Source organism: Scleropages formosus, chromosome 6, assembly GCF_900964775.1.
Source record: "Scleropages formosus chromosome 6, fSclFor1.1, whole genome shotgun sequence".
Taxonomy (NCBI): Eukaryota; Metazoa; Chordata; class Actinopteri; order Osteoglossiformes; family Osteoglossidae; genus Scleropages; species Scleropages formosus.
In genome coordinates this window covers 33,479,244-33,504,110 of record NC_041811.1, presented here as the reverse complement: position 1 = coordinate 33,504,110, position 24,867 = coordinate 33,479,244, and the positions used below count along the sequence as shown (strand labels likewise).

The 24,867-nt window shown below is 46.5% G+C and overlaps 1 protein-coding gene across 3 annotated transcripts; it reads right to left on the bottom strand.

Moving 5' to 3' along the window:
* Nucleotides 1-256: 256 nt before the first annotated feature.
* On the bottom strand, nt 257-24,867 carry LOC108933524 (RNA-binding protein Musashi homolog 1-like). Of its 3 annotated transcripts, none has more exons than XM_029252966.1 (15): nt 24,511-24,867; nt 23,829-23,869; nt 22,773-22,854; nt 22,529-22,613; nt 13,631-13,672; nt 13,118-13,210; nt 7,467-7,515; nt 5,807-5,889; nt 5,527-5,644; nt 4,736-4,816; nt 3,219-3,275; nt 2,481-2,540; nt 2,014-2,168; nt 553-599; nt 257-380 (listed from the first exon to the last, which is right to left on the bottom strand). In XM_029252966.1, exons 1-14 carry the CDS (start codon nt 24,567-24,569, stop codon nt 558-560), a joined length of 1,047 nt encoding a protein of 348 aa, XP_029108799.1. In that variant the 5' UTR covers nt 24,570-24,867; the 3' UTR covers nt 257-380; nt 553-557. The 3 variants fall into 3 exon arrangements, with proteins under 3 accessions (XP_029108799.1, XP_029108800.1, XP_029108801.1); XM_029252967.1 differs by having other exon boundaries at nt 2,014-2,144; XM_029252968.1 differs by lacking the exon at nt 3,219-3,275.

Sequence of the window (24,867 nt, the reverse complement as noted above, 5' to 3'; positions counted from 1 at the left end):
CAGAGAGGAAAAAAAACAACAAAAAAGGACTTAAGTATGTTTCCTTCTAAATAAAATTACAATCTTTTCTGATGTACAATTTTTTTGTTCATTTCAACAAAGACTGTTGGAAATGGTTGGCAAATTGCTGAAAAAAAACCTGTAAAATCATTCTATGTAGGTAAGAACAGGAATGGGGGAAGTTATACAGGAGCTGATGTTAGTCAAAGGAAACTGGAAATGCTCTTGTGTTGATGGGTGGAGTCAGGGGGGGGGGGGGGGGGGGGGGGGGGGTCACGCTGCAGCTGCGGTGGCCAATAGTGCTGCGCCGTAACGAAGACACCCAGCAGTCTGACTGGCTCAAAGCAGCACGAACACCTCTGCTGTCCTGTGTACACAACCTAAAAAAATGAATAAAAACAAAGGTCAGTTTAAATAAATACATAAATAGAGCACGTGCTGCTCCTCAGATGACCTTTCTCAGAAGGCAAACAAACATTTTACTGAGGGCCTACTGCCAGGAAACACTGCTGAAGAAGCGTGCTGTCGGTGGACACAACAATGTCAGCTCACCTTGCTCAGTGATAGCCGTTGGTGAAGGCAGTGGCAATTAGAGGACCCTGGTGGGGGATGGAGAAGAGACATGAGAAGCGAAAACAGCCAGAGCAGCAGCAGCAGCCCAGGAAAATGCTGACCCTGCTGGACTTGGGGGAAGAAGCATCTGGACTTTGGGGAGGTAGTCTCCTTGGGCTCCACTGTACTTTAATAGAAACCCAGTGAGAAGGAGCGCAGCGAAAGCTGCCAGCCAATTATCACCCGCTCTTGTTCAGGCTTGCTGAAGTTGTGTGACAAGACATGCGCCACATGTCTAAGTAAAACACAGAAATGTACCAGCAATCACTGTTTTATCGACGTTACTTGGACATTACCTGAATGGGTTCTTTAAACAAGGTATACCCTGTTACTTGAGTTAAAATGTGGCAGTTATGCGCTGTCAGTTATAGGCATACTGACAATCAGCAAAGATGACAACGACATAGGAACTACAGCTCTGTTAAAACACAGATCCTTGCATGTCCTCGGGGACCATAGGTGATTCGTGACCTAAACGTTAAAGAATCTGTATGCATGAAAGAGCACTGTACCTAAGCACACAATATAAATTCAATTCCTTTCAGTTCTCAAAGTATGGTAGCTCTGTGCTCATACTTCATGGAACATGCCAGAGAGGAGACGTCAGAGCCACTGCCCCAATGGTTTGAAAAACCAAAGTATTAACTGAAGAAATAGAGGGGGTGCGGTGGTGCAGTGGGTTTGGCTGGGTCCTGCTCTCTGGTGGGTCTGGGGTTCAAGTCCTGCTTGGGGTGCCTTGTGACAGACTAGCATCCCATCCTGGGTGTGTCCCCTCCCCATCCAGCCTTGTGCCCTGTGCTGCTGGGTTAGGCTCTGGTTTGCCACAACCCCATTTGGGACAAGTGGTTTCAGACTGTGTGTGTTAACTGAAGAAATACACACACACATTTTCAGAACCACTTGTCCCATACGGGGTCGCAGGGAACCGGAGCCTACCCGGTAACACAGGGCGTAAGGCCAGAGGGGGAGGGGACACACCCAGGACGGGACGCCAGTCCATCGCAAGGCACCCCAAGCGGGACTCGAACCCCAGACCCACCGGAGAGCAGGACAGTGGTCCAACCCACTGTGCCACCACGCCCCCTACTGAAAAAATACTTCACATTTATATGTATTCATTTAGCTGATACTTTTCACAAAAGTGACTATTACAATGTTAATCTAACTACAATTATTAACCCATTTATGCAACTGGGTAATTTTACTGGAGCAATTTAGGGTAAGTACCTTGCTCAAGGGTACTACAGCCAGAGGGAGATTCAAATCTGCGACATTCAGCTCCAAAGGCAGCAGCTCTAAGCCCTATGCTACCACTACCAAGCTTCACTTATGTGTCAGCACAAACACGGTGTTTTTTTGGGAACCGAAAAGCGTGCAGTTGTGCAATGGATGTTGTCATACCCCAAGGCCATGACCAAATCCAGTGCTGGGTGCCGGACTCGCGGCACTGATGTAGCTGCTGACCCCAGAGTCCTGGTTGGCTGCCGCATAGAGATCTGCCATTGGCCCGGGGCTGCTGGTACCCAGAAACCCTGCTGTGCGAGATGGGGTGGAGCCTGTGAGGGCATTGAAGGGGCAGAAAGAGATGCGGAGTGTGCCTTTTAATAAATGCTCATTTGATGAGCCAAACATTTCAGATTAATCCATCTCACCTGGAACAACCTGAGGCTTTTTGCACAACTACGAGGCTGTGACTTCAAACGATCATAGCACAGCATGACACACCTTAAACTTTAGCCTCAACCCAAAGCTCCAGCCATCAAGTCCTCCAAACATTGCGCATGTGGACCTACGAATTCTCGTCTTCACCGAATCCCTCCAGAATGTGATGCTAACAGAGAATCATGGAACCAAACCCCCCCTCATACCTCTAACTACTGCTGCTGCAGCAGCCGCCGCCATTGGTCCATAAGCCGTCAGGGGAATGGCTAAATGAGGGCGAACAAGAAGGAAGGATTAAAAAGTTAAGCTGAATTACTATGAATAAAGTCAAGAAAAAGCTAGCGAGTGTGTCTGTAGCAAACTGATTGAGGTCAGTGTCATGACGGTTGGCCAGGAGGCCTAACAGTGTGTGACAGCTGCAACCTTTGAGCGCTAGCAGAAGTTTATGGAAAAAATAAACATCAAAAGCAACTTTTTGTCATTTGATGTTTTAGGAAGAGAGGCTATTACGTCTTGTCAGCCACTAAATAAAACTATAAATACTTTTAATCTCATATCCCACAGTAACACATACGTCATCTGTAAGGGTTTCTATAAAAGATCACAAGTTTAGTAACATTTCACAAGTTTAGTAACATCCACAGAGTCGTTTCACTCACTGCTTCATTGACTTGAGCTGTCAGTTTACTGTGCTCTAACAAACGGATAATGTATGAACTTATGTTAGCCTGCGTTCACATAATATAGTCAGCTTAAATGAAATGTATGAAACAGAATAGCAGAGACTGTCGCTGTGAATCAAGTGGTCACTTTGCAGCTTCTTGAAGTCACACAGAACACGTCCTGTTACGTGGACCACTGCATGGGGGCTGCTGCTGCACTGCATCGCACAGGACGACGGACAGACCTGAGCGCTGCTTGTAAACCTCAGTGGAGTGACTGACCTGTGATCTCGGGGGGGTGGGATGATGTCAGAAGGGGGGTCCTCTCTAAATGGAATTCTAGAAATAGAAATGTCAGAGAGTGGTTTTTAAAACACACACACGCGCACACACCAATCACAGGCCTGATGCAAATGCGCAAAAGAAGTGCGTTGAAAGAAACGGCGCTTTTGAACCCGCGCTGTTTGGTGAAAGCAGTCAGTGGTCCTCAAACATAGGTTGGGGAGTAAAACAAAGGAAACTGACAAGGAAGCAAAAAGGGCAAGGGACTAAGCAAGGGTGATATGGAGTAAAAGCACACAACAGCCAGCTGTCACTACTAGAGGAAAACTACAGTACAGGTAAAATGAGAGGGTAAGGGCACTTACTGTTATACCATTAAGTACAGACAGGACAACATGTGTGAAAGAATTAGCAAGGGTGCATGTGCTGTCACTAATTGGTAGCATCTCCTATTTCCTTCGTCCCGACCCGCAGCCCAAGCCCACCACCCGTGCTCCCCTCGCATGATGAGCCATACGCTGACACAGACAAAAAGGCATCAACACACTCAAAAGAGCTGCACACAAATGCACCACTGCACGCACACACGCAAAGGGATTATTATTATATACAGGACGGGGACAAAACACGACGACTCCATTGCCTGAAATTTACAAGCAGCCCGTGAGGTACACTAAGTGCTCAAAGTGTATTGTGCTTCTCTGCACAAACGTGTGTTTTTTTAGGCTTCCTGTAAGCAACATGCACGTCGACTGCTTTGAGACACAGCGCGAACCATTGCAACAAAAGAGAAGATGGCGAGACGCACTGACATTTACCGTTCCGACCACTACTGGAACACATTAAAAGCCAATCACATTCTGAAGGCACTGCAGAGTATGTCACAACTGCGTACAGTTGCACAGATTCTTCAGCAACTCCCTGAGGTATAGGGGATGACATGACAATCGTACTCTCATGCTGGGGGGGGGGTGGGTGGCGGCAATGAGAGAACATAGAAAACAACACCCTAGCAGACAAATTACAGTGGTGATTTGGTGTCCCTGCTCCAACATCAGCAGGAGGAGACAGCGTGCACAGACCTCAGTCATTTCTCCTCGGTTACTCTCCCGTTTGAAGCCAGCTCCCCACCCCCTGCACGACAGCTCAGCCCACAGCAGGTACCGCATCAGAAGGTTAAAAAGATGCCTTTTAGAATGCCTTTCAGCCCTGAGTGCCCCTGCTGGTCAAAATGTCTGGACAATTAGATGGAAATAAGCCAGGGCTGTTAAACTCAGTCTCGGAGGGCCAGATCCCATAACCTTCCCAAGAACTCCTACACAACTGAGGAGAAATGCACTGCAAGGTGTTTCGTGACCCCTTTGTTGCTTTACGGTAAGAAAAACCTTGTAACCCTTGCCCTCCGAGACAGAAGTCAAATAGCCCTAGAACAGACAACGAAGCAAAGGCAAGGGGCTTTTATGGACCCTGAAGGGACCAACGACAGCGCAGCCTTGTGTTAGTGGGGACAGACTCACCTGGAAACTGATAGGTGTATCCAGGGGTGATTCCAGTGTAACCTCGACTAGCGTAAGTCGCTGCTTGGAACCCTGGGTAACCTGGGAGAATAAAACAGCTGGGTTGACCATGATGGGCAACAAAAAAATACTGATATGCACTGTCACAAAATGAACTTCACTCAGATTTATAAATGCTCTATGTTCACAGTGTTTATTAGACATTTTTTATTAACTTTGTACAACCAAAGGTTCCTTAGAACTTGTGGCTTTGACTGATCGCATTTCTCATGCAGATTCAGAGTAGGAAAACTAAAAGACGTATATATTTTGATGACTATTTTCTGCTGGCTGAGAACTGTGGATGTCCGGAATACTTCTTGCAGAAAAGGAATAACTGCAGGAAAGGGATGCGTTCTGAAGTGCTCTAATGCTCTGCAGAACCGACAATGTCCAGCAGGTGGTGGTGGCACAGAGTCACGGCTGAGCCTGTTGGTTCACTGTGTGTCACAGTGTTATTACTCTTCCCAGTACTGCAAAAGACACACAGGTGGCATTGCACACCCACTACTTGAGTCCTATTATCCAAAGCAAGCTCATCCAGACAGCGCAACAGAGGATCTATACAGTTACAGGGCAAATATGAGGCTTATCACTTAGCACATAATCCTAGTCCTCCTCAGTAGGGTAAGCCCTTCCTTACAGATTCACTGAAGCTAAAGTACATATTCTTTTTGAGGACAGAGTGGTGTCCGCAGTAGGTTGGACAGACATCAGCACATTAAACGGCCAAGTTGCCCTGCCAATCTTACCCAGCATTCCAATCCCCAACATGAAGGCATCCATGCCATAGGGCATCACCCTGGAGCGGCCTCTTGCTGAGCCCGTTGGTGACATAACTTCCTTTGGCTGGGCCTTCTTGCATTCCACCTGCATGCAGATATATGGTGGGGAGAAATTCACACCAAGTGCAGAACGCAAACACGTATGCAAATGCACTTCTGGGTCCATGTTTGGCACCTGGACCTCGTATCGATAAAGGCTAACATCATGCGGATACAGAGCCCGGTGAAGCCCTCGGTGCCATCTCACCATCTTATTGTTGATCTCATGGAAGTGAATCTCGCACACTTTCTCCACTACATCCTCATTCTCAAAGGTGACAAAGCCAAACCCTGCAAAAGATACAAACACACACATTTAGGAGACCATCAGTCAAAAGCATCACGTTCACCATTGCCCAACATCTCAGGGGACCTGTGGGACCAACATCTCAGAGGGCCTTTGTATTCAACACAGTTCCATGGTGGAGTTTCACACCTACCTAGACACTAATCTGATCTTGACTCATACCTGCCCCCAATCTCCTCCATTACTACCTTTCCACAGCAAAGATCTCATTGTACAGAGCCGTCCTTCTCAAAAGGAAAGGAAATCTCACTTATTGTTTATCTTTTTCAAAGAAACAGCTAGCAGTAAACACTGAGCAGGATGCAGGTCACAGAAGGCCACTTCAGCCATTTGGCCAAATGCTTCTAAGGAAGTGACCCTGTGTGCCCTTGTGGTCTGGGAAGCTCCACCCCTTGCACCTGTCACACAACTCCACCCTCCATTATTCTCAACAGGATGCTGTGGCTTCCTACTCCAGCCTCTCTTCTCGGCATCTCCGATTTACTGTCCTCACCTGTCCTCCCCTCCCCGTCCCCACTTTCCCTTCCCTCTCCTCTGTGAGATTTATCCCGGCCGGCCGGGCATCACAATCGATCAGTCAGCTATGAAATGAGCTGAGTATGGGGTGGGGCTTAGATAGGGTTTATCCTGAGCCCTGATTAGCGGGCTCGCTAATTAGCACAACCTCGTTCCGTTGCCCTCACCTCAGCAGCTCCTGCTTATCCAGGGCTGCAGGACCGAGCAGCAGCACCACACTGGTGGGTGAAGGGGCACACAGGAAGGGCGACAGATTATACAGTGAGCAGCACTGGGAGTACGGAGGCAGAGGACAGCTGCACAGTAGGAACCCGAGGAAGGTTTGATTACTCTGATCATTCCATAATCCATTACCACATAAATCTCTGTGCAAAATTTCTATACAGAAATACAGAGTGGACACTATTCCGCAGCGAGCTGCTGCACAAGGAGGACTGGCAGCAAACTCAGGGCACTCCGAAAAGTTTGAAATTCATTTTGGCCTCTTACTATCAAGTATAATATCCTGTCGTAAAATTATTTATTTAGCTAACACTTTTCTCCAAAGCAACTCACAATTATTTACATATGCATACAGCTGAGAAATTTTACTGGAGCAGTTTAAGGGAAGTACCTTGCTCAAGGGTACTACAGCTGGGATTCAAACCTGTGACCTTTGGGTTTAAAGGCAGCAGCTCTAACCACTGCAGTACCACCCAAACCACTTCCATAAAAATCTTCTGCTGTACTTGGAATGAAGCCAAAATGAAGGTCAGGAGGTAATACAGGTCAGATTCACTAAAGGCACTTTATGTAAAACTGGCCACGTTCAAGACGCACAGCATTGCTTCTTTTCACCCTCAGATTTCTACAAACAATCCAAGAAGCCAAAGTTCCTGAGCGTGTTGAGGAAGGAGCACCTCTGAACGCCAAAGATTTGAGTTCCACTTATTCACTTGGTCCCAGTGAAGCAGAACGAGCCACATCTGTCCCATCTGTGCCCGTGAGCAAATGAAGAGCAGGAATAACACTTGTCAGTCAGGATACAAAGGGGGGGGGGTCTCACCTCGATGCCTGTTGGTGGTTTTGTCAAACATGAGCATGGCATCGTCAACCTGCAGGGGGGACATGGAGCAGAGAGGCAAGGCGTTAGGAGACCCGGCACCATTTTGCACAGCGTGGCGCTTCATTGTCCCACACCGGCCATCTCCTCGTTGCTAAGAGGGGAAGGGAAGGAGTGGGGGGGGGGCTTGGAACAGATGGAGGAGGCGACACTATAGAGGGGAGCTGGAGAGAGACAGGTGACAATGGAGAAAAACAAGGGAGGTATGGGGCGTCCCATGGTGTGAGGGGCAGGGTGGTGGGAAAAAGATGGAGGAAAGGGGTGAAACAAACAGCCCCTCTTCATTTCTGCTCAGTGGAAAGTTAAACAGGGTTCAGTGTGTTCCTACCTCCTCCCTCCCTCCCTCCCTCCCTCATCCCACTCACTAGCTCTCACTCTCCCAACTAGGGGGTGGTAAAGTGGGGTGGGGGGGTAATCTTTTCACAAACTCAGCGCCCTGCGCACCCCCCCTCCTGCTTTTTCCACAAAGTTTACCATTCCCATGGAGACTCTGCAAAGAATTTCAATTAGAAGCATTTACCCCCCCCACCCCCCCATGAATAGAATAACAGCGAGCAAGAGACAAAGAGAGATAGAGAGCAAGAAAGGGAAACGGACAAAGAGTAAGAGAGACGGATGGAAAGGACGGAATGGCTGGGTGGAGGACGGCTCCTGGGGAGGGTAATTCTTCAAGAGGAGACGACAGAGTGAGAGCAGGTCAGAAAGCAGTGATGGCGCTGAAACAAACTCGACTAGAGGTGGGAAAAGTGGACGGTGGAGGATGGAGGGGTTGGTAGGGCATAAAACCAGCTTTACGGACAGGGATGCTGGTCGTCCCCCTGGCGTGTCATTGCAACACAAGCGTGAATGAACATCACAGTCTAGCAGGACCAAAATGCTTCTCTCTACAATTGCGTGGCTTTTTCCGCCCCAAACTGACCACCCCCATAAGAAAGGCGTTTGATTCCTGCCCCCATACAAACTCCACAAAGCCATACATAAAGGGGAAACGCAGTCGGAACACCTACTCTGTAATCTCTGACTGGAAAGCCTTTGTACCTTATAAGTCCCTCGAGGGGGTGCCTGAGGGTTACCCCCCTCAAAAAAAAAAAAAAAAACCCCACACCACATGAAAAGCTTCACCTGTTCACAAGCATATGAGACAAGAGAGATGAGAGATGCATCCCAGAGTCAAGTGGCCAGGTGGAACAAAGGGAGGAAGCAGTGCACCAGCTCTACCACACACTGATCACTCCTCAACCCTAGGGCCCCATCCTTCAACCCCCCCTTGTCCCAAACTCCATTGTACAGAAACACAACTGTTCATCGGGGAAGGAAAGCTAGATGGTTACAGCTCCTGGCCTTCGATGTCCAGTTCAATCAGCCCTGTCCAGGATTTGAACCTATCACCCACTGGTGATACAGTGATTTCTATTACTGCGCAACGAGATAGATGGGAAGTGTCAGAAATGCCACAGCATATTTACAAGCACTTGTGAAGACAACCCTAAACAAACTGTAAGCAAAAGGAACTTCCATCAGAGTGGTACTACAGTGAAGGAAGTTATGTACTGTAAGAGATCTCTGCGATTTAAAAAGACAAACACATTCTAAACTGCCATGATGTACAAAATCATCTGAAACTTTTTGTTGTGCGAGATAGTTGTTGTGCAAGTCCAATATTTCAGCATGAATACATCTAGTCATGAGCACCTCTCAGCAGCTCTGTCCTCCTTTCTTTCTAAACGGGACAGGAGACAAAGACCCCAGTGAGCCTCTTTAATGGGGGATACGCATGGATGGATGGAGACGAACCTCCCCTGTCCATCTCCGCTTTCCTTCTCTTTCTCTTTCAGCCACAGTCTCTGTGATGCATCAAGGTACTAGTATCCCACATCAGGAAGGAACACGTGAAGCTTCAGCAAAAACAAAGAACTGATGAGGCCCAAACATGAAAGCAAGCAAAGCGGCTGAATGGTAGCAGTCACTTCCATGACAGCTGACCCTCAAGAAGCCCAGACGTTTCATCTATTCCTTAAGCTATGAGGTGTCCGATTCTGCTGCTGGTTTGCTGGGCAGCCTGGTAAGACTGCAAAGTTAACAGCGATGGCAGTAGAGTCAAGAACAGCAATGCCTTCATACACTTACGGTCTACTTCTGTCTTTGGGGATCAAGTCCAACTGGAATGTCTTTTTAGTGTACAAACTTTACAAATCTTCTGTAAAGCCTGGAATCTCTGCAGTGTCAGATGTTTTCTTCTAGGCAGCCTTCAGAGAGGAATCCCTGGGGCCCACTTGGTAAAATAAGGTAAGCAGCCAGGGTCCAGTAGAACCCAGCTGGGTTCATGCTGTTGGCTACACAAGGAAAAAGCATCCAGTGATACCCTGCCTGTGTAGGAAAAGTATCTCCTTTTAACATCCAACAGCGAGTTCTTGTCAATGTCACGTCAACATACTTCTAATCTTTGGAAATTTCAGACTGCTGCCATTCCCAGTGGAAGAGAAGACTATGAGCCGTAAGAACTCGCAATGGAAAAAACAAGTATTTGCTTAGTCGATGCACCTGTCCAAGGTGATATGCAAAGATCCAATTTTACATTGTGCTCTCTCTCTGTTTCTAGAGCAAACAAGATCAATCTTTCTCAGACAAAATGGAACCATAACAATGTTTTGCATGGAATTCGAAACGGCAGTCTTCAGAGCAGCCACTGAACCTTCAACCACAACCGCACTGCACGCCCTTAGCCGACTGCACCCGAAACCCAAGTATAAACATTTACTACTTCCAAGGCAACAGAAGAGAGGCCTCAGTCGAAGCACATGAACCTCCTTGTGGCACAGGACCTGATAATAATAATGCAGTTCAGGGTAGTGGTCACTGTCAGGTTTGAGTCCCGCTCCCGGTATGGTACCCTTGAACCAGGCACTTGTCCTGAATTACCCCAGTAAACATGATCAAGCTGTTTAAACAGCTATATCATTGCAACTAAACAATATAAGATGCACTGGAGAAAAGTGTCAATTAAAATAAAAACACATTTGCTGGTGCTTCAAACTGCTCCCAACCACTATATCTGACCACAGCATCACCTCTCAGATGTTTAGGAACATCTGCCTTGACCTCAGCATTATTTCAAACACCAGGGTAATGGTGAGCTGCCACCCTGTCCTTCCAACAGTGCCATGGTGCCTGGCTGAGAGAAAAGTGGCGGAGAAGAAACGTCCTTGGTTTGCCCTCCTCCCCACCACCATCCTGCTGAGTTTGATTTTCTCAGGATCCGATAGTGCTCAACGCAGACCAATCCAAACAGCATTTCTTGGCATTCACTGGATAAAAAGTGTTTTCCCTGACTGGATGTGTAAACTTACCCACGTTCAACCACAATGAATCAACACACGCCATGCTATAATTTTCACACTGAGACAAACTGTTCTTAAAGCTGGCAGAAGGTATTCAATGGACAAGGAGCATTGTGGCAAATCTCCAAACCGATTCTCACAGTCGAACCACTTAACTGCAATACGCACAACACAATATCTGATCACGCACAATTCTACATTTAAAAAGGCGCTAAATCCAAGCAAGCGCCATATAAAATTTAAAAGAACCGTATTATGGAAACAGTAACTACCATGAGCTTTTCCAGAAAGTACCAGAAGCATTCAACTTCACACTTTGCTCACGATAATAAAAGGCTGCCAGCCATGAAAAGCATCGCTGACCATGTATGAAATTATACCAATTTTGCTGCACGTTTTTCGCGTTTCCCGAAGGCAGCTCTGTTTGGTTTAGGCGACGACAATCGGACGACGCTTAGAGTAGCACGGTATGCCTAATCTGGTGACGTAATTCCAAGCAGAAAATGATAAAGCATAACAACCATTTCCTAGCGGCTATGGGTGCGACTTCAGAGGGGTGTGTGAGGTTCCATTTCGATTTTAATCAAATGAGGACTTTGCAACATCTGAGCCTTTTTATTACACTGCTTTCTCCCCCCCCCTACCTCCTGCTACCCCAATATCGCTTGGCCCCTTAGTCTGTCCTACCTATACAGCAATCTCCCCCAAATCTCCTTTTGTCTCTCGTAGACCATCAACGCTGCCTGACTACCCTGCCTCACCCATCGTGTTCCTCCCCCCGTTGGCTCCACCAATAATGTGTAGTTTTCTTCAGACGCCTCCAAAACAGGCAGGGTAGGTGGGGCAAGTCCTCTGTGGTAGCTCTGACAAGTCCGAGGGTGACAGAGCTGACACAGCGTACACCAACTCGACCGTTGCTTTGTGATATAGTTCGATGCCCCCCATAGAGTCCACCGCTCTGTTCTTCCAGACACAAATACTTTTCCTGCTGAATTACGTATGGACAATAGCCACACTGGGTCACCACGGTAACAGGTTAAGAGGGGGTAGAGGGCAAGTTTGTGCGTGTGTGTGTGTGTGTGTGTTTAAGGGGACAGGGCTGTGGGAGCAGCTGTTACACCAGATTAGTTCAGATTCTGATAATCCCTCCCCCTCTCCTTGCTTCCTTCTATACTCCTGTGAAACCCCCTCCCCTCTCCTAGCAACCATCCTGAAGGCAACCGCGGGTGTTCCGTACTCCCTGCCTCTCTACCTCCCACATCCAATTCCCAACTTTGTTCATTTCCCCCATTTCAGCCTCTAATCCTGTCCATATCCTCTGCCTGCTTCTACCGTCCTGTTGTCTAAATTCATCTTTTGGTTCATTTCTCTTATCTACAAACCGTAACAATATTTGCTATTTTCCACTCTCACCATCTTCCCATGCTCTGTCTACCCCTTTCATTTCCTAAAAGGCAAACCCCTTTAAGGTGTTCTCATCCACTGATAATATCCTTTCTCAATGCACCTGTTGCTCCTTTTAATGTTTGTGTCCATATTCATCAGTTGATAAACAACAAAGCAACGAGGTAAAAAACTTCAAATGCTGGAGATGTGGTGTCCTTTCATAGTCACCTTACATCAGGGTACACTATTTGAGTGATATTTCCTAGAGATATGTTTGATGTATTCTTACGTGTCAGACACATCGATAACGAAAATGTCATAAATGTATCTCCACCAGCAGCATAATTTCACCGTGTTTAGTGCATCAAAATTAGCATCTACCCATGAAGTTATGAAATTCAAATACTTCTGATTAAAAACACTTCAATGATCGCATACTGTATAAATGACTAGTAGTATTGCTGCACCACATTTAATTTTCGCTACTCCTCAGTTCCACTGTGTGTAATTGTTCCTTGCAGCATATGTGCCTTGCTGCACCCAAGAGCCTTGAATCTGCCTTGTTACACAAAAACAACTCCTGCTTGCAGTCTATTTAAGACAAAAACAGCAGAACACAAGCTAATCAGTCAGCATTTCATTTCATTCAGTGCATCTTCATTTTGGACTGCTGGAAAGCCTTGATCTGAGAGGGGCCCACAGAGGGAATCTGGAGGGTCACGAGTAACTTTCAAGTGCCATATGGCAGGCTATGTTGTATTTCTGTTAACCTGCTGCTTGGCTTCTTAATCGTTTGTAGACCACATGGTCCAAATTTTATGAACTACACATTCTATGCATTCATGAAGTCACAATATCTGCAATATTTACCTTTCCAAACTGGTCAAAATACTGCTTCACATCTTCAATGGTGGTATTCACTGACAAGCCCCCCACAAAGATCTTCTTGGTTCTGGTCACAAGCTAATTGGGTTGAAGAAAAACAGTTGTGGCTGAAAATTGATATGCAAGTGTATTAGGACGTGCAGACACAAAAATGTAGTAATATATGAACCAGGTAATTCTGGTTCATGCCCAGATAATGCTACCAGCTTAACATACCCAAACTCGTGTCTGCAAGGACAAAGAGTTCATCGCCATCACATATGGCAATATACAATGTGACAATGATGATTATGATGATGATTTTGACATTTCTGAGTATGTGGGTTTAGGGTGGCTTGGGTTGCCGACAGCATCATTTCTCTGAGCATGACTGACAATCCCCCTCCTAAATAAGCATCCCATTGCCAAAAAGGGTTCCGCATCCTCATCCCGTTAACAAGGGGTCAACCTGCAAGGGGTGGGGGCTGGGAAGGCTGACAGACCACCTGGTGCACTTACCTTGGGCTGAGCTCTCCGAGGAAACGCCACTTTGGGGTCAATCTGTGGGTGGAAATAGACAAACCCATGGCAGCCAATCAGGAAATGTCTTACTTTCAAACATGTAAAAATCAGAACCCACAATTCATTTTCATTTGGTGGGAATTAAATTCCTGCCTCCTCATTTAACAGTAGGTTACACACTTTTTGAAGCTCTTGAAAACTTTGTGGCGTGTACCTATAGAAAACTATTTCATAGTGCAATAAGATCTTACAAATTTGTGCCTCAAAACAGTTTCCTTTTGTTAACTGGACGATTTCACTGATATGTTCCATTCAAAATCTTATGTATACAGGTGAAAATATACAGATGAAGACAGACCACAACTGACCTGGTTTGACTCAAAACCTGAAGGGTATTTTCACCAAAGTGACAGCAAACCAGGGATAACTAGTGTAAGTTAATTTAACTAATCCAAGATATGCTGAGATGAAGTCAGGACACGTGTCACTGGCCAAAGGAACACATTAACCCTGCGTTTCACATCCCAGCCACTGAATCACATATACACAACATCTTATAGAAAATACAATGTGTGCATTAGATTAGCAGAAAGAGCAGATATAAAGCAGAAACTAAATTAAAAACAGCCTAGCAAACTATTTCATTAACAGTTATTCATGTCTTTCATTAACAGTTATTCATGTCTGTAATCACGGAAATTTAAATTTCAGCATTTATTGTAAAACACTACCTATCCAAAACTGAAATCATTAAAAACTTAAACTCCAAATCTGAGACAAACACTTTTTAAAGTAAAAATTTGTTCATTTCTACTGAGCCACGTACCAATAAAATTATGAATCTGCAGACCTATTAGAGCAATATTATAGTATTACATGTAAATGGTGTTAGTCTCACTCTATTAATTTCACTTGAATTCACAAAGGAAATAAATCTGAGAGAGAACCTACATCTAAGAATTACAAACAGGACTCCAAATTTCTTCATTCAGGTGTACAAATGCAAGACAAGTGACCTGTCCTCTATCGTCTAAAAGTGGTAGTAGAGACAGTCACGACATTGTGTGAGACACTGAGGCTCAGATTATGTCAATGTCCTTCTTCCATCTTCACTGGGGATGCAGTACAAGGGACAGCTGAACCAAGCCAAAGCCAACAGCAGAACCACATTTATTAAGGAGAATTCACCATAGTACACAGTTACAACGGCAGCGGAAAACAAGGGAAAAGTTCACGCTCCGTTGCCCACGCTCATTTGATCAGACTACTGAAACAATACATGTTGGCACAGCAAAATGTGGAACAATAAGGAGTGCCTTACCCCATGTCTCATTTTATATGTATAAGATTTACCTCTTTTGACCTCAACTACAGCTCGATTTCGAAGTCTGCACACTATACACCAATCATAGTTTTCCAAACCGAAACCAATGTCAGTTGTAAAAAGGAAAACTGGATTCAATTAAGAGCAAAATTATGCGAAGAAAATACTACTTACGTAAAATAGATCAAATTAATTCTTAATTTATAAGAAGCCAAACTGGGCCAACAGCTCAAGCCCATCATGTTGCAGAATGAAATCTGGGGACCAAACAAGATGGCACCTGAAATTAATTTCCTATGGGAGCATTCTCCACTCCTGAGAAAACTCAACAAATTGTGTTGTTTTATGCTGGTCGTTCCCTCACAATAGTGTCTAAAGACATACCTACCGCTGTAGAACATCATCACTTCACAGGTAGTCTTTTGACATCTGAGCTAACTGTAGATTAGGAGAAAAAACATTTCTCCGAACAAAAAAACAAACTCACTTTTCATCCACTTATTTTGTCACTGTTAAAACATCTTACAGTATGTTTTAATTTTTTTAATACATCTCTCAAACTCAGCAGGCATCTTGAGATACAAAAGAATTTACCATAACCTTCAATTTAACCTTACCAGAAATTCGTATCTCCGTAACAACAAAGGAATGAACATTTCTGCAAAACCATTCATGCCATTTGCTATTGAAGCTTATCTGCAAACTCTGCTGTTGCCATTTGAAATTTACGTAGGAGGTAAAAGTACTTGTTGCAGGACTCGACATGTGAATGCAGGGAAGCAATGCGTGGTTTCGCTGCTCGTGTCTCTCCGGGCCACACCCATCCTGTCCGTCCTCTCCCCCTGCCTCTCCACTGCCCTGGTGTGACATCGAGAGCTGCTGGCCTGGCACAAGAACTAAAATCACAAGTACATATCAGCTGCATGCCAGTGAAAAGGACTGAGCCCGAGCTCCAGGCCCCTGTGGCGCTCTCACCAATTACTGGCGGCATTGAAGCCCACAGCTGACGTACCGTGACGAAGAAGCACTCCGACGGCACGGATGGTCCTGCCGTATGTGTGAGACGCAGAACGGTGTCAAACATCATTGGCCACAGGCTGTCACGCTGTAAACTACATGAGGGGGCAACTACTTTGCGACACACAAAAAAAAAAAATCCACCCATCACCAACCCCTGTGCAGGAATATAAGTAGGTGTTTTTGTATACTGATCAAACAGAACAACGCTGCAATTAAACTAGGTGGCACCAACCTGAAACTACAGGCATTTCCTCTCCGTTTGTCTGGCCTGACTTAGCCGTCTATAATTATAATATGCAGCAAAAAGGCAAGAAAAGATAGTACAGAAATACATTCTCAGGACTAGCACCTCTATATTAGTCAATACTGATGTAGCCGGTGTAAGAGTACAGGACTAAACTACACCATGCTGGGTTGCTGTGTTAGCTATTGTGAATAATGAGATAACAGAGCAAATACTAAGAGGCTAAATTAGTGTGCATTCATGGCACAGAAAAATATGTCTATAGCAGAAATCTAGCGCCTCTACTACAGACTTTAACGGTTCACCATCATAAAAGTGGTCTGTTTAGTTTACGTTCCGGCGCTAGATGGATATAGAACACTACACTAGACTGTCTGCAATGGGATGCAATAACTATGGGTTTAGTGCTATGGTCTCTAAGCTATTCTCATAATCACCTCGCATCACCAGCCCTCCTGCTGATCAGTGCCTGTGCACATTCAAAAACAAACAGACACACAAACAAACAAAAAACAAGCAGCACATCAGCAAGGGGCAGACAAAGCACTGCCTGCGTGGCTCTCCTTGTGCGGAAACCAGTGCAATGATAGCTGTCGAACAGCTACGACCAGGGGGACAGATGCATTCTGAAGCTTTCTGGGAGGGTTTTCTCCCCCTCGGAAAAAGAGAATAACTTCTGATTCTGATGCGAGTACAGAAGGCCAGAGCACCATGATAATGTGGTAAATAGAAAAAGAAAACGCATTCAATTTAAAACAAAAAATGCACAAAAACCTCTCCTGGAGTCCAATTGTCTGAACGCAGCCATGGCCCAGCAGGGAAGCAAACTAATTTCATTAATTAAGGAGACGGGGGGACACAAACAGATGGCCCCGCTGAAAGACGAGTGCCTCGGACACTCCTGCAAGCCTGACTCAACAGGGGGAAAAAAAAAGAGTGACTAACTAGGCCCACACAAAGATGGGCAGTATGAACGGATGGAACGATTGGCCAACTAAACAAGGCACCGTCAGGACTGGTGTGTGTCTGTCCCACATAATTAATTCTCTCTTGTGGCCGGATTACCAGCTCTAATCATTGATCACAAGAAGTGGATGAACACTGCAAACACTACGCTGCAACTCAGCGAACACAGACCCATTAACACACTGTCTGAACTAAGCTGCGGGGGGTCACCGATATGCAGTACTTGTACTTCCCACTGAGTACAGCCCACCAGGTTACTCTACATCAATGCACCTGCATCCTTTTTTAAAAATCCAATTGAAGAACTGAGTAACAACCAGAGAAGTAACAATAAAAAAAAAATAAAACCATGTCATTCCATGCCATGTTTGAATACAGAAAAGTGCCATGGCAATATAAATTTTAAATATGTGAACCGAATAATAACCGCAAGGCCACTGGCAATTAAGTAACAAGGGGCGCTGACGATGGGGTTTGAGCCACACCTTGATCGTCTGCATGCATGAGTGCAAGGTTAACTGAGACCAAACTGTCCGAGTACGTGCTTTTGTCCCTCAGTCACACACACGCATTCAGGTTGAAGGCTTTGCTCCATCAATACCTCGGAAGTCCAGTCTAGTTCGTTTCCTTGAATCCGATTAGCTGCTTTTGAGATCCATACTAATTACAGACGAGGCCGCGCTCCCCCCCCTTTGCCTCTGCTCTCGTCAGCACAGCCAGGCTAATCTCCCTGGGCCCACAGGCCACAAACTGCTACCCAATGTGGAGCTGGCTGCAATATTAAACACCTAGCCCAAATCACACAACGGGGCAAATGCAGCAGCGCATTGCTGGTCTCCCCCCAGGGTAGAAGTCCAGTTGTCTGAAATGGAGGATACCTCCAGCGGCAGAGGAAGTGGAGGAACACTGCACCTTCTTTTGGATGTGTCTACACAATGTTCAAGCCGGTGCCTTCCTTTACATCGCTTCAGGGGTGAGTTGTCTTAAACCAAAACTTGTAAAAGCACTTCACACTTTATTCTAAAACATCTTTAATCACGACGCCATTTAGTCTCAACGCGGTAGTAAGAAAGCATTAACTGAAAAGTAAGGGTGTGGCTATGACAGCGACAGTAGTCTACACCAATGAAACATGGTATAACTCAGCAATACTAAAGTATGCTCACAGTGATCTACTAATGTTTTCTTCAATGTATCACGTATGTCCCTGGTACAGCAGGAAGTACGGATGTATTTCTGGATAATAAAATGTCAAATACCTACCAAATCACTAAGGGCGGTGTTGCAAATCTACAGACCTGCTGTGCCATTTGCAGTTATAGGATTAAAAAACAGTGTAACTTCAATGCAAAAAAAAAAAAAAATCCAGATCACACAGAAAACCAGCCACCTACAAAAAGTGTCACGGTGGCTGAGCCAAAAATCTCTCCCCATTTACACTGTTGTGTCCATTTCAAACATGCCTTTCCCCACTCCACTCACACGATTAAGACTATTAGGTGCTATTATACAGTGTATTTAATTACATTCAAAATCAGCATAGACCTGATTTAATCAAACTGTAATATGGCTTGCCTTTAACTTAGACCAACACATTTAAGCAAGCAGTACAGCTTAATTGACTAAGAACATTATGAGAGCTGTGCTTCAAGAAACTAAACTATATAAATGTAGAAACAGTACATGCTTAGCTTACAGAGAATTAACATCACAGTCCAAGGGAAGCAAGGGCCTGGTTATTTTAAAGCCTCTTTGGAGTGTGCTCTTCTGGAAGTCTATCTGGAACACCTGGCCTTGGCATTGACGTGGCAGGCCTCAAAACAGGCTGTTCTGCTTTCTGAATGCTCCTAGTGAAAGGCGTCCGAGTCAAGTTCCACCCTGACAGCAGGGAGTCTGAAAGGTCCAGGGTTTGTATTTCATTATCAGCACACAAAAAAAACATGAATCACAGTTTTTCTGTCCCACAGTTAAAGGTACACTTGCTGTTTTCAGGTTCCAATTTCTATGTGTAAACTCCATTAGCACTGCACCTTACTGCTGTGCTACGCTGCACCACTTCTGACAATACCAAATAAAATACATGACTTCCTTGACACACAGTACATTGTAATTATAAGATGGATCTGAGGCTCCAACAATATGATTTACATCATTATGGAAAATATATTTCATTTCTTTGAGCCTTAAAACACACGATCAGCACTATCAAGGTATAAATGAGGTGTAGGCTCATGTAAATGATGTTGCACGTTTATTATGTGTACAAAGTATTTTACGTACATAGTATTATATAAAAGCATAACATATATACATATAAAATAGAGCCATAGCAACAGCTAGGTAGTGTAGTGGTTAACGCTACTATGTTTCGCTCCAGAGGTCACAGGTTCGATCCCCACTTCTGACTGTAGTACCCTTGAGTAAGGTACTCCAATAAAATTACCCCAGTGTATAAATGGGTGAGTAATTGTAACCTTACTACTGTAAGTTGCTTTGGATGAAAGTGGCAGCAAAAGCATAACTGATATATGGCCAAGATTATATTCAGATAACTTAATATCAAAGCAATGGCAGGGGGTGAGTTTTTAATAATGCAAAGGTATGGTTTCGACTCCAAAGCTCAAACCCAGCCAACCACCTCTCGCTTTCCTTCTTCACATCTTTGTTTATTTCAAATTTCTGGCCACTGATGTTCAGGGGATTCTCAGTTAGCCATGATGCAAGACATTCCCACATCACAAAACCCGAAACCATGGTCTGTCTTGCTCCAGCAACTGCTGGATCGAAGGCTCAAACAATTATGGATTTACATAGTCAGTATGGCCCTGGTCTTATACTGTACACCATTTCCTTGACCCTTAAAATGCATGATCAGCACTATTAATACATAAATGAAAAATAAGCTGATGTAAAATAAATGCAGACATCTCATTTCTTTTAGGCCCAAGACACCTTCCATCTATTTTAATATAGAATTATTTTCCAGAACCAAAGTTTGATTAGCAATAATGACCTTGTGGGGATCAAATTCCAGCCCTCCCAAGTAAGCGTGGCATGCCACAAAAAACTGAACTGCTGAGAAATGAATTTCACGTGAATTATGTCTCGGACTATGAAACTTATCAGCTCCCTCCTGGTCGCTTTTTAACAAGCTCCAGTTAACAGTCAGCAATAGAGGCACTACAATGACATGCATAAACTTGGATCCTGGTACCTCTAACTTGACAGAACTGCTGCCAAACTTACCACACCTCCTCTAACAGACACTACTACTCTCTGAGCGCTTTGGAGATGAACGAACAGACAGGGTGATCTAGTAACAGCAAAGCGTGTGTTTGTCTCCTGTTCTTTCTGGAAGACTGGGGCAGTCGTCATGGAGACACAGGTCCCGTGTGGCATCAGGTGACCATGGCACCTCTGGTGGCTGACACTGAGGCCTCAGCAGCAGCTTGGAGCAGATCCGCCCCAAAGGGACAGCAGGGAGGATATCTTTACCTTTTGTTGTCACCTTTGTTGGTTTTTTTTTTTTTTTTGGAATCTCCTGCCTCCTCCTCTTTCTGCTCTTTAAAGTTCACAGTCCCGGCATCTCGCTTTTTTCACAGCTCTCTGTACCGACCACATCTAGGGCCATCAATTCTTATCAACTCTTTTTAAAACCCTGGTTTATGCCTGGTCTCAAATGCTTCACCTCGTCCTCATCAGCTGAAGCAAAAAACGTACAAAAGCAAAAGTGAAAAAGAAAATCACATGTTGTTGACGCTCTCTTGTCCAGACACAGCCATACTCACAACCATCATTAATCCCTGCCTGACCCCCTGCGCTGGGATGCCATGGTGTGTGTGTGAGAGAGAGAGAGAGAGAGAGAGAGAGAGAGAGAGAGAGTGTGTGTGTGTGTGTGAATGAGAGTGCAGAGGGAGTGTGCTCATGGTGACAAACTAGCAGCATTGTTCCCTCAACACGCCCACATCCATAACCTACAAAGACACACGCATAACACATAGACAGGTCCACACACAACTCACATTCAACTTTGATATTCGTCTGCTCGGTCACATTGAAGTGAAAATTAGCTTGGCAGCAAGCACACTTGGGCAAGAAGACCCCCACAGACTATTACTGTCCCCCGGGGAAGGTCTGCTTCCTGCTCACTGGAAGGTGGTGTTTTATAGGGCACTTATGACAAAGGTTTCACGTTCAAGTCCCAGAAACGGCCTCTGCTGCTACGCAACACACTTTAACTGAATGACTTCTACAGAGAATCTGTAGATATATATATATAATTTAAGTGTACGCTGTTCTGGATAAAATCTCAAAATCGTTAATAATTGTCACATCATATATAACAATAGTATTCATGGTACTTTGCAATACTGCAAAAAATCTGATTAGAAAATAGGAGTCTGACTAAAACATCATGCATTAAAAACCACATTGGAGGGGTTGGGTCCCATAGCAAACTTGGTAACTTTTACAAAGTTCCACAACAAAAGCAGAAAATCTTAAAGGACATACATTAGTGACTTCTCCCAACGCAGTAAGTGATTAATAGCGTACAGTATATAGAAATATTTGTTGGGAAGACAATATTCTCAAGGTGATAATTAATACACTACTTTATCAACTTTTGTTAAGTAACTGACGACTTAAGACCTGTTTAGTTTTGGGGTTTTTTGTTGTAGCTATCCAACCACTGACTCACACACAGGCGTCTATCTTTGTAGATGATGAGCACACGTAGAACGCCACATGTATTTGAAACCTCTTGGTCAACTTGCTGTGCAGATCCAACTGTTGAAGTTGTAACGGGGAGCCGCCCCGTCTGGGTCCCCAGGTTGCCATGGTGATGAACACCGAACGCTTTCATGTCGCGCGCTCCTGACAACCTCTCGGCTGGAGGGAGAAGCGCGGGAGGGGAGGAGGGGGAGAAGGGGGAGGGGCCGCTAACGTTCACCTCAAGTGTTATTTCTCCCGAGTTTTCTTCGCCCTGTCTCGACCGCTTCATAACGCAGAAACAAACAAGCACAAGTACGCATCTCCCTGCTTGTTGGGCCACCTCTTCGCATGTACTCCGACCTCTTTGGAGTTGAGAAAAGAAAGTAAACAACTCGAGAAATGTAAATTAACGAACGTTTTTCGCCCGTTGCCTCAGCTGCCGAGCTCGACATTTCCAAAATCATTCTCTCCCTAAAAATAATAGTAATAATTTCCCCGCAGTGTGACTATGATCCATCGCCCTTCGCCGTACCCGCAGTACGATGTACACACTTGTAAGAGGCCCGAAACACGCTAGGAAAACCGAAAAAAAAAAAAAAACAATAAAAGCGAAACGATCAGCACTTACGGTTTTGGAGTCCAGCTCGTGTCTCGTCTGCGCCAACACCTTATCCACACCCGCCTGGTCCACGTAGGTGACAAAACCAAAACCCCTGTGGAGTTAAGATTATAACTTCCTAAGGCAGGTTTTCTGTCATATTTACTTTCGGAATCGAGCGACACAGCGGACAGACAGGCGGACGGACGGACAAACAAAAACAAAGAGAGGAACGGGCGCCGTCGGCGCGCCGCACACTGACACTCCCGCTCACCTCGAGCGCTTCGTCACCGGGTCCCGCATCACCATGCACTCCTTCACCTCGCCGAACTTGCAGAAGTACTCCTTGAGTCCCTCTGACGGACGGCGACGGAGGGAGAGAAGCGTTAGTGAGACGCACACGAGACGGAATCCCGCAACGAAGTCGGCGGACACGTCTCAATATTTCCGGCCAACTCCTTCGCTTCGTCCAGGACGACGAGCCTCACGAGGAGGTGCGCGCGGGACAGCCGCGAAAGGACCGCACGCACAGCAGGCGCTGTTACGACAGTTATTAGATAGCACTTGGCGCGCGCGCGCGCACACACACACACACACACACACACACACACACACATATATATATATCATATGGGTGGCTGTTCGGGCGAAGGAATCGATAGAGAGCCTAGTAGTAGAATCAATAACGACAATAGAAAAACGGGGAGCGGGCATTTTTTCGCTTCGCTATATATGGCTTCCCTTATTACACACGTTCAGCGCCCACAGCGACTCTTATCGCTCCTGGAAGAGATTTCACATCCATAAGCTGCGCCGACAGAGGGGAGCCGGACAGGGCACGAGAACTGATCGTCAGGGCGCCGTTGCTGACTTCCAGCGCGACCACGTTTTCGCTGCGCGGTCACGCTGGCAAAGGTAACAAAAAAGCTCGTGCGTGCGATGTGCCCCCCATTCGTTAACTGGGGTAGCAAGCGAAGGTACACGCGGTAAAAAGACGGACAAATTTTTTTTAAAACATTTAAAAATGAGGGGACGGCGAGCTGAGGGTCCCGCGCGGTCGCGCCGCGTTCGGTCCCATTCTCGCTCAAAGAGAGCGCTTTGATTTCGCCGCGTGCTCGTCGCCGACTCCACTTTCTTCCCCGCGCGCACCGTGGGGGTTTGTCCTCGCTGGTCTTCCCAGACCTCGAGGAACTGCGTGTGTGTCCGTGTGTGCGGCGCTTGTCCTCCGGTGCGGGACCGCAGAAACACACTCACACACTCGCATACGCAGAGCATCTACCTCGGCACTTCGGGAAAGTACATGGGGACCCGGGCTGGACGTCTCACTCACCTTGTGTCGTCTGCCAGCTGAGTCCGCCGATGAACATTTTGCTGAGAAGGGGAAAAAAAAGAAAAAGAAAAAGAGGGGGGGGGGACAAAAACATGAGAAACTGCGAACATCCGAGCAAAGATCTGCGAGAGCGCGTTAGATATAGCAATAAAAATAAAAAATGAAGAATTAAGTAAAGAAGCGGGGGGGGGGGGGGGGGGGGGGGGGGTGTGGAGATCGGCCATGTTGGCGGCACAGGTCTACTTTCGGATGTGTCGGGCCGTTATCCCGGCGCTGGGCGCTCACTTCCCGCAGGCGCGCGCACACGCACGAGAAGTTGCCGTGTGCAAGAAGTGTCCCGCGGGTCGCGGTGCGTGGAAACGGCGCGGTCGTCGGGGTCCGGTGGACACCGGCACCGCCACAATGACACGCGCGGTCGGTGGCAGCACGGTGCGAACGCAACACAACAGTAGAGTGCGGTACAGTAGAGTAGGGTACAGTGCGGTGCGGTGCGGTACAGTACAGTAGTAGAGTAGAGAGCGGAGCGGAGCGGAGCGCCGCGCGGGCGGGCGGCACCGCACATCCAGCACGCTGTCTTTTGTCTGCGAGCTCCAGCGTCTCCCCATCAACTCCGGGGCTCGTGCGGGGCAGCGGGCCGATCTCGCGGGAGGAAGCGGCGGTGGCGGCGGGAGCGGAGCGTTACCAGGGGTCGTGCGGAGAGTCCGCGGACGACAGGCTGCTCTGGCTCCCTTCCGTGTCCATTGCGAGCCTCCGTTCCCGACTGTGCGCTGCGCGAGAGCGGCGAGAGTGGAGTCAGGGGCGGGTGGCCGAGGGGGGGTGGGGTGGTAGTGGTGGTGGTGGTGGTAGTGTTGGTGCTGCTGCTGCTGCTGCTGCTGCTGCTGCTGGGGGGCGGGGGGACGAGCGCGCTTCACACACCACGGCCGAGACTCCTCCCCCCCTCGCACCGTCCGCCTCGCTCTGTTCTCCCCATCCGTCTTCCTCCCTTCATGTCACCTCGAGCGGAGGGAGAAGCGCCGCTCTTCTGGGAGCTCCTCACCGT